The sequence below is a fragment of the Schistocerca piceifrons genome, chromosome 8, assembly GCF_021461385.2.
Source record: "Schistocerca piceifrons isolate TAMUIC-IGC-003096 chromosome 8, iqSchPice1.1, whole genome shotgun sequence".
In the NCBI taxonomy this organism is placed as follows: Eukaryota; Metazoa; Arthropoda; class Insecta; order Orthoptera; family Acrididae; genus Schistocerca; species Schistocerca piceifrons.
The window spans coordinates 24,444,555-24,460,379 of NC_060145.1; the positions used below are offsets into that span (position 1 = coordinate 24,444,555).

The 15,825-nt window shown below is 39.8% G+C and overlaps 1 protein-coding gene across 2 annotated transcripts in view; it reads left to right on the forward strand.

Moving 5' to 3' along the window:
* Nucleotides 1-286: 286 nt before the first annotated feature.
* Nucleotides 287-15,825, forward strand: part of LOC124711538 (vesicular glutamate transporter 1-like) — a 130,174-nt gene continuing 114,635 nt past the window's right edge. For both annotated transcript variants that reach the window (XM_047241672.1, XM_047241673.1), the window contains exons 1-2: nucleotides 287-468; nucleotides 14,964-15,095. In XM_047241672.1, coding sequence (XP_047097628.1) covers nucleotides 14,983-15,095 — 113 coding nt within the window. In that variant the 5' untranslated portion in view covers nucleotides 287-468; nucleotides 14,964-14,982. The remainder of the gene's footprint in view (nucleotides 469-14,963; nucleotides 15,096-15,825) is intronic.

Genomic DNA, 15,825 nt, shown 5'->3' on the forward strand with positions numbered 1-15,825 from the left:
CTGTCATATAAGTTAAATTTGCCGCTACCAATCCTATTGCACTGTGATCGATCGCCGTTTTAGATACATCGCAATTGTCGATGCATAGAAATGATATACGTGATTGCTCTTGTCCTGTTAATTATTCACTAAGAACAACTTGGTTCAGGTCCCTCCATTTACAACGACTGATTTTCAAAAACAATTCAACATGACGAATTTTTCACATACGTGGATTAGTAATATTAGGTTGAGGGTTGGCAACAGTGTCGTATTTATTGACAGCTTGGGATCCAGTCCTTCTGTCAAACGTGCAAACCGGTAGGCGAGGGATCTGTTGCAAGGTGCAACAACAGGTGTTCGATATGTTACCATATGGTTAGGTACTTGTTACTAAAACTGGTAATAAATGCACTGCAAGTTAATTGTTGAATGGAATGTGGTAAAATCGAATGTCACGGCAAGGATTTCCGAAAGTATTTGCTAGAGGTATGAACTGCTTGCACTGCTGTGTTAACTTAGCGACAGACGCTATCGTTTGTAGATAAAGACTTCACGAGAACGTATGAACAACACACAAAAGAACATTTCCAGTATGGGTTCGTGGATATTGTGGCTCTGACCATGTACCGTCATGTTTTGTTTTATAATTGCCGCAGCATATTGTTGCATTTCCATACTCTTTCATATTATGAAAAACCCCAAAGTAACCATTTTTCTGTTGTTTTGTCGGTTGTTACTCAGAAGCTCCCCAAGCACCCAGTGAAACTACTAGCAAGGCAACTAAATGTATGAAATAAGCTGTTATAGTTACATGAAGTAAAATATACCCATATTCTATTACGATCATTGGCAGAAACCTCACATTTAACTGCCTATTAGTTTCATGTTCTGTGGGATAATTTTGTGCAGCAAATTGTAATGATGTGATTCATTTTATATTCACATTGAGAATTAATTTATAAATGGTACGGCTATATGCAGACCATTTAATTTTTTTAAAAAAATATAGAGATATGAGTTAGTCATTTCTATCCACCACATTTTACACAGTACAATAATAGAAATCCTTCTAAGGATAGGGGTTGACAAGGAGCAACTTTTTCAGTTTGTTTTAAAATTTTAGTTTTCTGTCAGTCAGACATTCTATATCACAAGATAAAAGATTAAAAATTTTTGTTGCTGCATTGTGCATCCATTTTGATGCTATTGGCGATCTTAACATGGAGTAATGGAGTAATGAATGTCTTTTTGCTTCTGGTGTTGTAATTATATACACCATTGTTCCTTTTGAACTGTAATGGATTATTTGCACCTAATTTCATGAGTGAATAAATGTAGGCCTACTGTGAAGCAGTAATCAGCATTCCGAACTCCTTAAACAAATGTCTATAGAATGATCATTGGGGAGCTAAAGATGAGTTACCACAGAACATTATTCCATACGACATTACTGAATGAAAATATGCAAACTATCCCAGTTTACCAATTTGTCTTTCCCCAAGATTTACAATGAGTCTAAGTGCAAATGTGGCTGAACTAAGAGTTCCAAAATGTACTTTCTTCCAGATTCAATTATCACCAATATGGACACCTAAGATTTTGAAGTTTCCATCCTATATTATTTTGTGCCCCTGTGTTAAAAGTATCATTTGTGTAGTGCCCCTAATTGCACATTACTGAATACCTTATGTCTTTTTAAAACTGAGGCTGAGACAATTTGCAGAAATCCAGGTAATGATGCTTCTAAGATCATTGTTTACCATTTGTTCTGTTTCTGTATGTATGCTTGGATTGATTATAGTATTAGCATCATCTGCAACAAGGACTAATTCTGGTTGTTGTATATTAGACGGGTCATTTACATAAATGAGGAACAATAGTGGGCCTCAGATTGAGCTTTGTGGGAGAATCCCATAAGTGATTTCTCCCCAGCCAGAATTACGTCTCTGGGCTATATTGATCGAATTACTAATAACAACTTTCTGCCTTCTTTTGGCTAGATATGACATTATCCATTGGTTGCCTATAGCATCAGTCCCATCAAACTTAAATTTATCTTGGATAATACTGTGATTCATACAGTCATATGTCTTAGGTAGGTCACAGAAATTACCAACTGGTGCTATTTTATTATTTAATGTGTATAAAATTTGGTGAGCGAGCATCTAAATGGAATTGGAGCAACTCTCCTGAAACCCAGACTGTGATTTGCTGAGGATATAGTTGTTGCTAAGGTGACATACAATTTTTAGAATACATAACCTTGTCAGAGATCTTGGAAAATGATGTTAGAAGTGAAACCGGTCAGTAGTTATTGACATCACTCTCATCCCCTTTCTTAAAGGGAGAATTAATAATGGCATATTTCAGCTGCTCTGGAAAAATGCCTTGAGTTAGTGATGCATTACATATTCATTATATCGGAACAAATCTTTAGTACTCTATTGGAAACACCATCAAAACCAGATGAGCTTTACGTGTGAGAGAATCCATAATTTCCTTAATTTCAGAAGGAGAAGTTGGCGATACATTCGTATGATTTAATTTTATGAGAGTTAGTTTTTCAGTATACTGCTGTGATTTTTCTTTTGAACTCTGTATACCTGTATTTTGTACTATATGTAAGAAATGATTATTAACTGTGTTTCTGACTTGTGTGTGTTCCTTTTTTAATAACCTCCTTTAGTAATTTTGAGTAGTTTTTGTAGTGTGCGATTACTGCATTACTGCATGCTCTCTGCTTGATCTTGCTAACAGATGCATTTCCTTTTTCCTAACACAAGAAAGTTTAATCCCTCTAGTGACCCATAGTTTTTTGCATGGTTGTTTAATGTCCTACCTGATTATCTCATGTAGATAGCTATTTTCAAATAATGATGTAACAGTCCCTACATAGTAATTTTTTTTTATTAGCCTGCATTCCTTACATTATATTATGCAACTGAAAACCATTTGCATGTTTATTCTGCAAACAGCACATATATAATCATTTCTTGTTTTTTTGATATTGCATATCATGAATCTGGTGGTAAGGGAAAAATTCTAGAGGTGTAAAAAAAATTTGATGAGGCAGCTACTTAAAACAGCATGCACTTTACAGCAACAAATTAGCATTTCTGACTTGTGTTATTAGCAATGGACATTAGCTGCAATCTAAATATGCTTCAATGAATAAATATTTTTACTAGCACTAAGTCGGTGCTTTGGAAAAGGAAAGTTAGGCTATTCAGCAAGTTGACTTGCCTCTGTGCCTGTTACACACATTTATGCGTACCACTGCTTATTAGAGTGTGACTACATAATGGCCCTCAAACTGTAACATGTAAAGCATGCCCCATGGATTCACTGAAGCCTTAATCACTGCTTCACCTACTCACAAGCAAGCCATCACCATTGAGTATAACCTAGACCTCAGGCTACAATACAGATTAGTTATCTCCACAACCACCATTTCATATTCACATTTATTGGTTTCACTAACTTGCAACCAAAAGCCATCCTTCAGTGTATTGTTGACTGTGTGCCACAAGAAGCTACATTCCAAAACATATATATGGGATGGAAGGGAAGCATTGTCCGTATCCTGCTGTCCTTTTCTTTTTTGCATACATGTGACATCACACACCACATCATAATAATTAGTAGCAAATGTTGTATTTCTGATTTACAGTGTGTCAGGTAAAAGATATAAGTAATAACAATTTTGTATGGTTGTCGTTGTTGTGGTCTTCAGTCCTGAGACTGGTTTGATGCAGCTCTCCATGCTACTCTATCCCGTGCAAGCTTTTTCATCTCCCAGTACCTACTGCAACCTACATCCTTCTGAATCTGCTTAGTGTACTCATCTCTTGGTCTCCCTCTACGATTTTTACCCTCCACGCTGCCCTCCAATACTAAATTGGTGATCCCTTGATGCCTCAGAACATGTCCTACCAACCGATCCCTTCTTCTGGTCAAGTTGTGCCACAAACTTCTCTTCTCCCCAATCCTATTCAATACTTTCTCATTAGTTATGTGATCTACCCATCTAATCTTCAGCATTCTTCTGTAGCACCACATTTCGAAAGCTTCTATTCTCTTCTTCTCCAAACTATTTACCGTCAATGTTTCACTTCCATACATGGCTACACTCCATACAAATACTTTCAGAAATGACTTCCTGACACTTAAATCTATACTCGATGTTAACAAATTTCTCTTCTTCAGAAACGCTTTCCTTGCCATTGCCAGTCTACATTTTATATCCTCTCTACTTCGACCATCATCAGTTATTTTGCTCCCCAAATAGCAAAACTCCTTTACTACTTTAAGTGTCTCATTTCCTAATCTAATTCCCTCAGCATCACCCGACTTAATTAGACTACATTCCATTATCCTTGTTTTGCTTTTGTTGATGTTCATCTTATATCCTCCTTTCAAGACACTGTCCATTCCATTCAACTGCTCTTCCAAGTCCTTTGCTGTCTCTGACAGAATTACAATGTCATCGGTGAGCCTGAAAGTTTTTATTTCTTCTCCATGAATTTTAATACCTACTCCGAATTTTTATTTTGTTTCCTTTACTGCTTGCTCAATATACAGATTGAACAACATCGGGGAGAGGCTACAACCCTGTCTTACTCCCTTCCCAACCACTGCTTCCCTTTCATGTCACTCGACTCTCATAACTGCCATCTGGTTTCTGTACAAATTGTAAATAGCCTTTCGCTCCCTGTATTTTACCCCTGCCACCTTTAGAATTTGAAAGAGAGTATTCCAGTCAACATTGTCAAAAGCTTTCTCTAAGTCTACAAATGCTAGAAATGTAGGTTTGCCTTTCCTTAATCTTTCTTCTAAGATAAGTCGTAAGGTCAGTATTGCCTCACGTGTTCCAGTGTTTCTACGGAATCCAATCTGATCTTCCCCGAGGTCGGCTTCTACTAGTTTTTCCATTCGTCTGTAAAGAATTCGTGTTAGTATTTTACAGCTGTGACTTATTAAACTAATAGTTCGGTAATTTTCACATCTGTCAACACCTGCTTTCTTTGGGATTGGAATTATTATATTCTTCTTGAAGTCTGATGGTATTTCGCCTGTTTCATACATCTTGCTCACCAGATGGTAGAGTTTTGTGAGGACTGGCTCTCCCAGGGCTGTCAGTAGTTCCAATGGAATGTTGTCTACTCCGGGGGCCTTGTTTCGACTCGGGTCTTTCAGTGCTCTGTCAAACTCTTCACGCAGTTTCGTATCTCCCATTTCATCTTCATCTACATCCTCTTCCATTTCCATAATATTGTCCTCAAGTACATCGCCCTTGTATAGCCCCTCTATATACTCCTTCCACCTTTCTGCTTTCCCTTCTTTGCTTAGAACTGGGTTTCCATCTGAGATCTTGATATTCATACAAGTGGTTCTCTTTTCTCCAAAGGTCTCTTTAATTTTCCTGTAGGCAGTATCTATCTTACCCCTAGTGAGATAGGCCTCTACATCCTTACATTTGTCCTCTAGCCATCCCTGCTTAGTCATTTTGCATGTCCTGTCGATCTCATTTTTGAGATGTTTGTATTCCTTTTTGCCTGCTTCATTTACTGCATTTTTATATTTTCTCCTTTCATCAATTAAATTCAATATTTCTTCTGTTACCCAAGGATTTCTATTAGCCCTCGTCTTTACCTACTTGATCCTCTGCTGCCTTCGCTACTTCATCCCTCAAAGCTACCCATTCTTCTTCTACTGTATTTCTTTCCCCCATTCCTGTCAATTGTTCCCTTATGCTCTCCCTGAAACTCTGTACAACCTCTGGTTCTTTCAGTTTATCCAGGTCCCATCTCCTTAAGTTCCCACCTTTTTGCAGTTTCTTCAGTTTTAATCTACAGGTCATAACCAATAGATTGTGGTCAGAGTCCACATCTGCCCCTGGAAATGTCTTACAATTTAAAACCTGGTTCCTAAATCTCTGTCTTACCATTATATAATCTATCTGATACCTTTTAGTATCTCCAGGGTTCTTCCATGTATACAACCTTCTTTCATGATTCTTGTATGGTATAACACTAATAATTATTACATATGTTTAATTGTGTTTAACAGCACTGAATATGAAGATGAGTTTTTGGTTTTATTCACACCTGGTGAGGAATTCTTCTAAAGAGTACAGAGGCACATCAGGCATGTGGTTCTTACACTTAATGTGTTAGTCTTTCTCTTGCATTTAACGTTGTTTGGTAGAGAATTGAAGATTTGAGGACTACCACACTCCCCTCCCACGCCCCTTTGTGTTAATAACTGATTCTATAGGTCACTGTGGAGATCATACTTTCCTGTAGTGTTATGACTATGATGTACTGGTTCACTATTTCTCTAATTGTGAATGAATTTGTTTCCAGTACAAATAGTGGAATACATACATTGTGAAATTTGTCATAATTTCAGTCCATCTGAAAAGCCCTTTACATGACACTCTTGGAAGAGCACTACAGAAGACTGACTGCTCTTTCTGTTTAAATAAAGGTTTAGTATCTCTTATGCATTTAATATTGCTGGGTAGATAACTCAGGATTTCCTTTGAAATTGGAATGTTTCCTCAAAAGATAGTACATGGAGTCCAAAATGCCTGGGAACACTTTCACATATTTAATGCACAAGAACTAAACATTGTACAGATGCCATACATATTGCACTTTATGGAGGAACTCTGAAAGGTTTTTTTTACAAGCATTCGATATGCGAACCATGAGTGACCTGGCAGACGTCAATTCGGTAATCGACTTCTTGCCATACTCGTACCAGCATGGCATCGTTGGTTGTGGCAGTCACTTCCCGTATTCTCTCCCAGAGCTCTGCAACATCATGTGGTAGAGGTGGTACGTACACCGGATCTTTAATGTGTCTCCACAGACAAAAGTCACATGGAGTGAGATCTGGTGATCAGGGAGGCCATTTCATGAAACAGCTGTCCCCTTATGTAGCATGGCCAATCCATCGATGCAGCAGCTCCGTGTTCTGCACTAGCTGCAGGACTTTCCACACTGTCATTGGAGCCATTTCGAGTTCATGGGATGCATGATGCACTGATTTCTATGGACTCCTTATGAATTTCTCTTGTACGTGCTCCAAATTCAGTTCACTTACACTGGGACGTCCGCTTTGCTTTGCCAGGCACTAGCAACCCATCATAACAAATTTGTTGTGCCAGTGGTAAATGGCCTTCTTTGTTGGTGGCTTCTTACCATACTTGGTAGTAAACATCCGTTGAACAGCTGTAGCAAACTTGTTTTCGTCGAACTCCAACACATAGAAAGCTCGCTCTGCACCTGAACTCGCCATGTTTGCAACTAGCGCTGACTATCAGCAAATTACCAAACTACATTGTGGAAGTATATATGAAAAAAAAACTTTCAGGGTTTCTCTTCAAAATGACATACGTATATGATATCCGTACAATGTTTGGTTCTTATGCAATAAATAATTGAAAGTGTTCCTGGACTTTATGTACACCCTGTACTATAATACATTAAGAATTGAAAACTGATTAATTTTGAGAGAGTGGTGTCTCTAAGACAGGATATGATTCTCTTGACAGATGTTGCTGATGATTATTGTTGGGAGAATATGATTGTTCCAACTTACTTAACGCCTGCTTGAACATCTAAAAGATCTGCAGGAATACATTTGTTTTATTGGCTGGTTGTAAAGGATAATACCAGTTGCCTCTGGATTCTTGTTAAAGTATGGAATTTAATAAATTTATTTATCTTTATTCATCCAAGAAACATCTTACAATGATATAGGATATACAATGTCAACAATAGGTTATACAATGTCAGTCAATAGGTTAAAATATTCTTTGGCTCTTTTCTGCAGTTTAAAATCCGTGTCCATCTTTTGTCCCTTCAATTACCAGAAAAGAATCCCATACCTAAAAATTGAGTGTATGTAGGTATACTATGTCACCACAAGACTTTTGCAGTTACAAACTTATGCTAACACTGTAAGAGCATATCATGCTGATGACATTCTTTTTGCCCGTATCTTTGTATGTTCCCTCCATGTTAGCTGACAATCAATATTCACACTTAAAAAGTTTTTGTTTGCTCCACAATCTGTAGCTTTATCATCTGTGCTTAAAGTGACATAGTTGCTTCCTCCCTTCATGCTGAAATGCATGCTGTTAGTTTTCCTTATGTTCAATGTTAATTTATTACCTACTGCCCAGATGTAAACATCCTTGATGGTTTCATTTGCTTTCTCTAGTAGGAGTTCTAATGTGTCATCAGTGACTATGCTGTTGCTGTCATCAGCAAAGAAAACTTTTTCTTCATATCTTACACTGTCTGGGCAGTCATTTATATACATATATAAGAACAGATGTTGAATCACAGATAGGCACAGCAAAAAGACTGTCACAAAATATTCGACCAACAAGGTCTTCATCGGAAATACACACACATACACACACACACACACACACACACACACACACACACACACACACACACACGAGAGGAGGAGGCTGGGACAGAGGGGGGGAAGGATAGCAGGGTAGGGATGGGGGACAGTGAAGTGCTGCTGGAGGGCGTGCAGGGACGAGGTGGAGAGAGTGTAGGGCAGCTAGGTGCAGTAGGGAGGTTAGACGGAGGGTGGGTGAAGTAGTGGAAAAGGGGAGAAGTAAAGAGACCGGGTGCATTGATGGGAGAGAGGGTTGTGTAGAGCTGGAACAGGAACAGGGAGGGGGCTGGATGGTTGAGGACAATGACTAATGAATGTTGTGGCCGGGAGGGTTACGGGAATTAGGCTGTATTACAGGGAGAGTCCCCACCTGTGCAATTTGGAAAAGCTGGTGTTGGTGGGAAGGATCCACATGGCACATGCTGTGAAGCGGTCATTGAAATGAAGGATGTTGGGTTGGGCGGCATGCTCAGCAGCAGGGTGGTCCAGTTGTTTCTTGACCAAAGTTTGTCGACGGCCATTCATGTGGACAGACAGCTTGTTGGTTGTCATGTCTACATAGAATGCAACACAGTGGTTGCAGCTTTGCTTGTAGATCACATGACTGGTTTCACAGGTAGCCCTGCCTGTGATGGAGTAGGTGGTGGTGGTGGTGGTGGTGGTGGTGGTGGTGGTGGGAGGAATTATGGGACAGGTCTTGTATATAAGTCTGTTGCTGGGATATGAGCCATGAGGTAACGGTTAGGAGCAAGGATTGTGTAGGGATGAACGAGTATATTGTGTAAGTTCAGTGGACAGCAGAATAGCACTGTGGGAGGGGTTGGAAGGATAGTGGGCAGGACATTTCTCATTTCAAGACTTGAAGAGAGGTAGTCGAAATCCTGGTGGAAAATGTAATTCAGTTTCTCCAATCCTGAGTGCTACTGAGTTGCAGGGGGGAATGCTCCTCTGTGGCCAGATGGTGCGACTTTGGGAGGTGGTGGGAGACTGGAAAGATAAGGCACAGGAGATTTGTTTTTGTACAAGGTTGGGAGGATAACAGTCTGTGAAGGCCTCAGTGAGACACTCAGTATATTTCGAGAGGGACCTCTCGCCAGTGCAGATGAGACGAGACAACCACGGGTGGCTGGACTGTATGGAAGGGACTTCTTGCTAAGGAATGGGTGACAGCTATTGAAGCGGAGGTCTGATATGGACAGGGGTACTAATGTAGCCATTTTCTAGGTGGAGGTCAACATCTAGGAGGGTAACTTGTTGGATTGACTAGGACCAGGTGAAGCAAATCAGGGAGAAGCTGTTGAGGTTCTGGAGGAATGTGGATAGGGTGTCCTCATCCTCAAACCAGATCGCAAAGATGTCATCAGTGAATCTGAACCAGGTGAGGGGGTTTAGGATTTTGGGTGTTTAGGAAGGACTCCTAGATGGCCCATGAATAGGTTGGCATAGGATGGTGCTATGCATGTGCACATAGCCATACCCCTGATTTTTTTTTGTAGGTAATGCCTCCAAAGGAGAAGTAATTGTGGGTTAGGATATAGCTGATCGTGGTGACAAGAAAGGAGGTTGCTGGTTTTGAATCCGTTGGGCATTGGGAAAGATAGTGTGCAGTAGCAGTAAGGCCATGGGCATTAGGAATGTTAGTATAAAGGGAGGTGGACCATGTGGTAAAAGAACAGGAACTGTGGAGAGTTGGTGGAGGAAATACTTGGTGTCTTTTATATGAGGGTAGGTTCTGGGTAACAGGCTGAAGGTGTTGGTCTATGAGAGCAGAGATTCTCTTGGGGGGGGGGGGGGGGCACAGTGACCGTCTACAATGGGGCATCCTGGGTGGTTGGACTTATGGATTTCAGTAAGCATGTGGAAGGTAAGAGTGCAGGGAGTGGTAGGGGTGATCAGAGAGGTGGACTCCAGTGAGAGATTCTGGGCTGGGACTAAGGATTTGAGGAGAGACTGGAAATCCTGCTGGATTTCTGGAATGGGGTCACTGTGACAAGGTTTGTAGGTGAAAGTATCTGGCAGCTGGAGGATTCCTCCTGCCAGGTAATGCTTGCAGTTCAAAACAACATTGGTGGAGCCTTTGTCCACAGGTAAGATTATAAGCTCAGGAACAGTTTTTAGATGGTGCACTACAGTTCTTTCTGCAGATATAAGATTGGTTTGTATGTTGAGGGATTTGGGGAATTATGGTAAGGCAAGGTTCAAGGTTAAGCAATTGTGGAAATTTAACGGGGGGTGATTTAGGGGTAGTGGGGGTGGATCACGGTTGGATGGAGTAGTGAACTGAGTCAGGCAAGGTTCAACACTAGTCTTTGATTGAGTCTGATTGGAAGGGTTGGTGGCAAAAAAGTGTTTCCACTGTAGGGACTGAGAGAAGGTCTTTAACAAGTCCTTCATGATTGAATTGGGGGGTGTGGCATAATATTGTTACATTCCACCCTGAACTTTCCATTATATAAGAACAGAACTGGACCCAATACATTACCCTGAGAAACACCTATGACATGTATTTGATGTCTGAAAATTGTTTTACTAAAAATTTATCGTCGGCCTACATGTGAATAAGCTCCACCTTTTACACTCTATTTTTCAAGTTAGACTAAAACCAGTCATTTGCTCATTCCTCTTCTGCCTAATAGTTTGATCAATAGCTAAATAGTATTTTATGGTCAACAATATCAGACACCTTTGACAAGTCTAAGGAAATTCCTGTAACACTATCGTTCCTGTCGAGAGCTTCAGGTACCACTACTGTGAACTCTGCAATGGCCGATATTGTACATCTTCCGCTGGTAATACCAAACTGTGCTTCATTAAAGTAATCGTACTCACTAAAGTGACTCAAGTCTCTGTTTCATGATTGCTTCAGTTATTTTTGAAAATGAAAATAGCAGTGAATCTGGCCTGTAATTTTCAATGCTTTTGGCATTAACTGTCTTTAGCTAGGCCACCACTTATGCATGCTTTAGGTATTCTGGGAAAACACCTAAAGTAAAAGATTCATTTTACAATGCTTGTTAATGTGGCTTGTATGCTATCTATGCATGTCTTCACAACAGGGACAGGAATCTCATCTGTGTACACTGATCAGCCAGCACATTATGAACACTGACCTGCTATTGATATAAACCAATCCAGGTGATAGCAGCATCACCTGGGGAGGAATGACTACTAGACACACACACACACACACACACACACACACACACACACACACACACACACACACACTCTCTGCATGTAGTATTAGTGAGCATGCTGTCCATTGTAGGATGGGGAAGGCACAGGTTCTATATGAGTTTAGCCGAGGGCACATTCTGAAGGCCCTGAGGCTCAGCACAAGCATTTCATAAACAGCACGACTTGTCGAGTGTTCAAGGAGTGCTGTGGTGAGTGTCTTCATCATGAGGTGAAACCACATTCAGATGTCATGGGATTGGGTGGCCACTCTCATTACAGATGTCTGACATTTTAGGGTGGCAGACTTGCAAAACAGGACAGGTGGCAAACTGTGGTGGAACTAACATCAGTCTTCAGTGCTGGCAGAGTAAAAGTGTCTCGGAACACACAGTGCACCGAACGCTCATAATGATGGGCCTCCACAGGCAATGACCCGTGCATGTGCCAATGTTAACACCATGACATTGGCAACAGTGACTGAAATGGGCATATGATCATCATTGCTGAGCATTGGCATAATGGTAGAATGTTTCATGGTCTGATGAGTCCTGATACTTCGTCGTCATGCTGATGGGAGGGCGCGAATGTGTCATCTCCCCGAGGAACAGATCCTTAACACCTGTACTTGGGGTCGGAGAAAGGCTGGCATCAGCTCCATTATTCTCTGGGGAACATTTATGTGGGCATTCATGGGTCTAGTGGAGCTCGTGCAACATCGATGATGGCTAAGGAGTATTGTACACTGGTTGCAGTCCATGTACATCCCTTTATGATGGTCATGTTTCCTTGTGGCAGTGGGATTTTTCAACAAGATAATGTGCCATATCACAAGGTCAGGAGTTTCATGGAACGGATGGAGGAACAGTGGCAAGTTCCAATTGATGTGCTAGCCCCCCAACTTGCCAGATCTGAGCCCGATCGAACGTATTTGGGATGTGATTGAACGTGCTGTCACAGCTTATGGCTTACCCTCCCTGGAATTTAAATGCTGATAACCTTGCTGTTAAGCGTCCATAAGCTTTCTGCTCTGGGTTTAGGTGTGGTGTGTGTGTGTGTGTGTGTGTGGGGGGGGGGGGGGATGTGCAAGTGCACATGCACATGTGCACTTGTGTGTACATGTGCGTGTGCCAACTACCTCCAGTGGCCTACATGCGTCTCATTGCTTCAATTCCACAACATGTCACCACTGTTATCCATGCCAGTGGACATACTGAGTATTAGGTAGGTGGTCATAATGTTCTGGCTGATCATTGTGTGTCATTGGCATTAGATTCGAAGTTACTAGTACACCCATTATTGACTTCAGAGTTTGTTTCATCAGCAAACATTGTATAGTTGTATTCTTATTTTCCGTAGCCCTGCTGATGAATGTTTGTCATTAGCATATACATGTAGGAAACTAAAAGAGTGTGAGAGTATATCCCTGAGGGTCTCTGTGGTGTATCATTCCTCATGCGGAGACAATTGCAACTTATATGCGTAGGGAAAGTAGTTTTTTAGGGTTCAAACCACCTTCTCCTCCTAAATAACATCTCCATGTGTTTAAAAACTGCTGCAGCAGGCACTTGCAAGATGGATACTGACACATGAAAGGCACTATTACTATGTCATAAGAAAAGGGAATAATTGGTAGAAGTAACAGAGGACATTTCAGACTTAACACTCCATTATCAAAGTACACAGTCAAATGCTGGTGTAGACATAAATGTGTGTGTGTGTGTGTGTGTGTGTGTGTGTGTGTGTGTGAGAGAGAGAGAGAGAGAAAGAGAGAGAGAGAGAGAGAGAGAGAGAGAAAATGGTGCTTGTGTGTATCTCTCTATCTTTCTTACCGACGAAGGCTATGGCCGAAAGTTATATGTGAGTGTCTTTAAATTGTGCGTGTCTGCAAATTGATGTGTCTTCTTTACAGTAAGTAGCAATCCATCTTTTCCTACATAGTAGATGCATATATGTAAATGTCTGTGCACAGGATGTCCAAAGAAGTATTCTGTCTTTTGAGAGGTGATAGTGTGGGCTCTAAAATTCATACCTTAAGAGTGTGAGCACTCATTCATCTCAAGCTCTTCGAACATGTCTCTTTTACTGAACAAGTGCTCATAGCTCTTGAGGTATGCAGTTTAGAGCCCATGTTTACTGTACGTTTTTTCCTTGGTTTTATGCATGTCACCAGCTCTCAAAATACTCCAGGCAAAGAGCTTGTGTAGAAGAAATTGTTTCATGGTAGGGAAGATAAACAGTGATCTTAGTTCTTAAGGTATGAACTTTAAAGGTCGTATTTACTGGACACTTTTCTTGTTTTGTATCATGCTACCACTCTCAAAATACGGAATACTTTTTTAACACACCATATTTGAATTGTTTTTTTGTTCTTAAATTATAATACCACAATGTGTCCATTATAGCTGCAAAAGTGATTTGCAAATGAATGCTGTTCCTACTACCACCACCATTATAAAGTCCTAATATGAGACACCCAGCAATCTCTATTAATTGCCAACTCACTTTTTAAGAAATTGCCTACTGTTTCTGTTATTCAATAGAAGATGGGCCTTCTCTGTGACTATTTTATGATCTACTCTATCAAATGACTTGGCAAGATCAGAGAAGATACCAGTCAGCAACTTCTCACTGTCCAGTTATTCCAAGACATCGTTTGTGACTGGGGGAATAGTTCATGTCCAGATATTCTTTTCGGAAAACCAATTTGTATTTTACTAATTGTGTTTGATATTGCAAGTTGTTTTAGAATCTTCTATTATTTATTTTCAAGAATCTTTTAAAATGTACTTAAGACAGAAGTAAAGCAATTGTTTGTGATATTAGATTTGTTTCCATGAAAATAATAAATTATTGTTTATTGATTATATCATATCAATTATTGATTACATTGTTTCATTTCCAATAATGTAAAAAGGCTTGATTATCACATATTTCATTCTCTATGGTAACACCCCTTTGTGCAGAAAAGTGTTGCATATATGAGCTAGTAACTAGTAAGCAGGCTTTCAGTAGCTTGCTGAAGATACTGTAAGCATCTGCAACTCTATTTATTTCTTTAATGGTTATTGGGCTATGCTTACCTGATTAATGGTGTTGGAAAGCTGTTTTTAACATGCTTATCGCTTCACCTAAGTAACTACCGCAACATGTTTTACATGTGGTTATTAAAAAGTGTCTGTTAAATATTTTAAATTATTTCCTTGAAGATGTCAACTATTTAGTTAATGTTCAGAACAATATGTTTTATGCTCCATTGTGTTAACAAGTAGTGCAGTTTATGAAAGCCCTTTCTTTCCAGTAGATCATTTACATAAGTCAAGAAAGCTGTAAATCTTTTCTCATTTCTTCACTAAACAGTATATAATCTTTGATTTCAGATTATAAAATCTTGCCAACATGTGCCCCTCTGATATGGAGTCAGCTGCAGGACCATCAAATGAAAGTCCAACAGAACGGACAGCAATACGCTCTTTTATACAAGAGCAACATGACCAGCGGACTGAGGCCACGTGAGTTTAGAGTTCTAGAGCTAATTTTTATGTAGAACACAAAGGCCGCTACCATTACATATGCTTAATATCTCAAATTGAAATGCTGAGTGGTTTCAAAACTGAGGAATGCTGTGACGTTTGTCAATCCAGACTGTAGTGCCAGGGTTCTCAAATAGGATTATAGACTAAACCTCCTTTCATTTCCATAATCAACTATTAAATAATACTGAATGCTGACTTTAAGATATGATCCATAGGTAGCATATTTAGACACAGACATCTCATTTCCCTGACACTTTATTACAACTATCCATATTAAAAATGATGTGTTTTGGAGAGATCTGTAATGTGGTATGTTAGGTTCACTGCATGCTTAATGTTTTCTTTAGGTTTTCAGTTCTAAACTAGAGAAATTAAATTTTTTATGTGCGTTCAATCAGTGGCATTTATGAGTTTGCACGATGAAATGTGACGTTCTGTAACATTATAGGTCCTGTGCTGTGATTGGCTGACAGAAGCACACTGAGAGGGGCCCCATGTTTATTTAAGTGTTGGTAAAGCTAACATGCTGTATTTGTTTGTTTTCATACTTGCTGATTATGAAAATATGCAGTTTAAATGATTCACTGCATTACAGATATCTCCTAAATGCGTCATGTTTAGCACAGTTTGCTGTGCATGATGCTGAGAAATGCAACATCGGTGACTAAACACGTTACCATACACGTACATTGATCCATTGAAATTC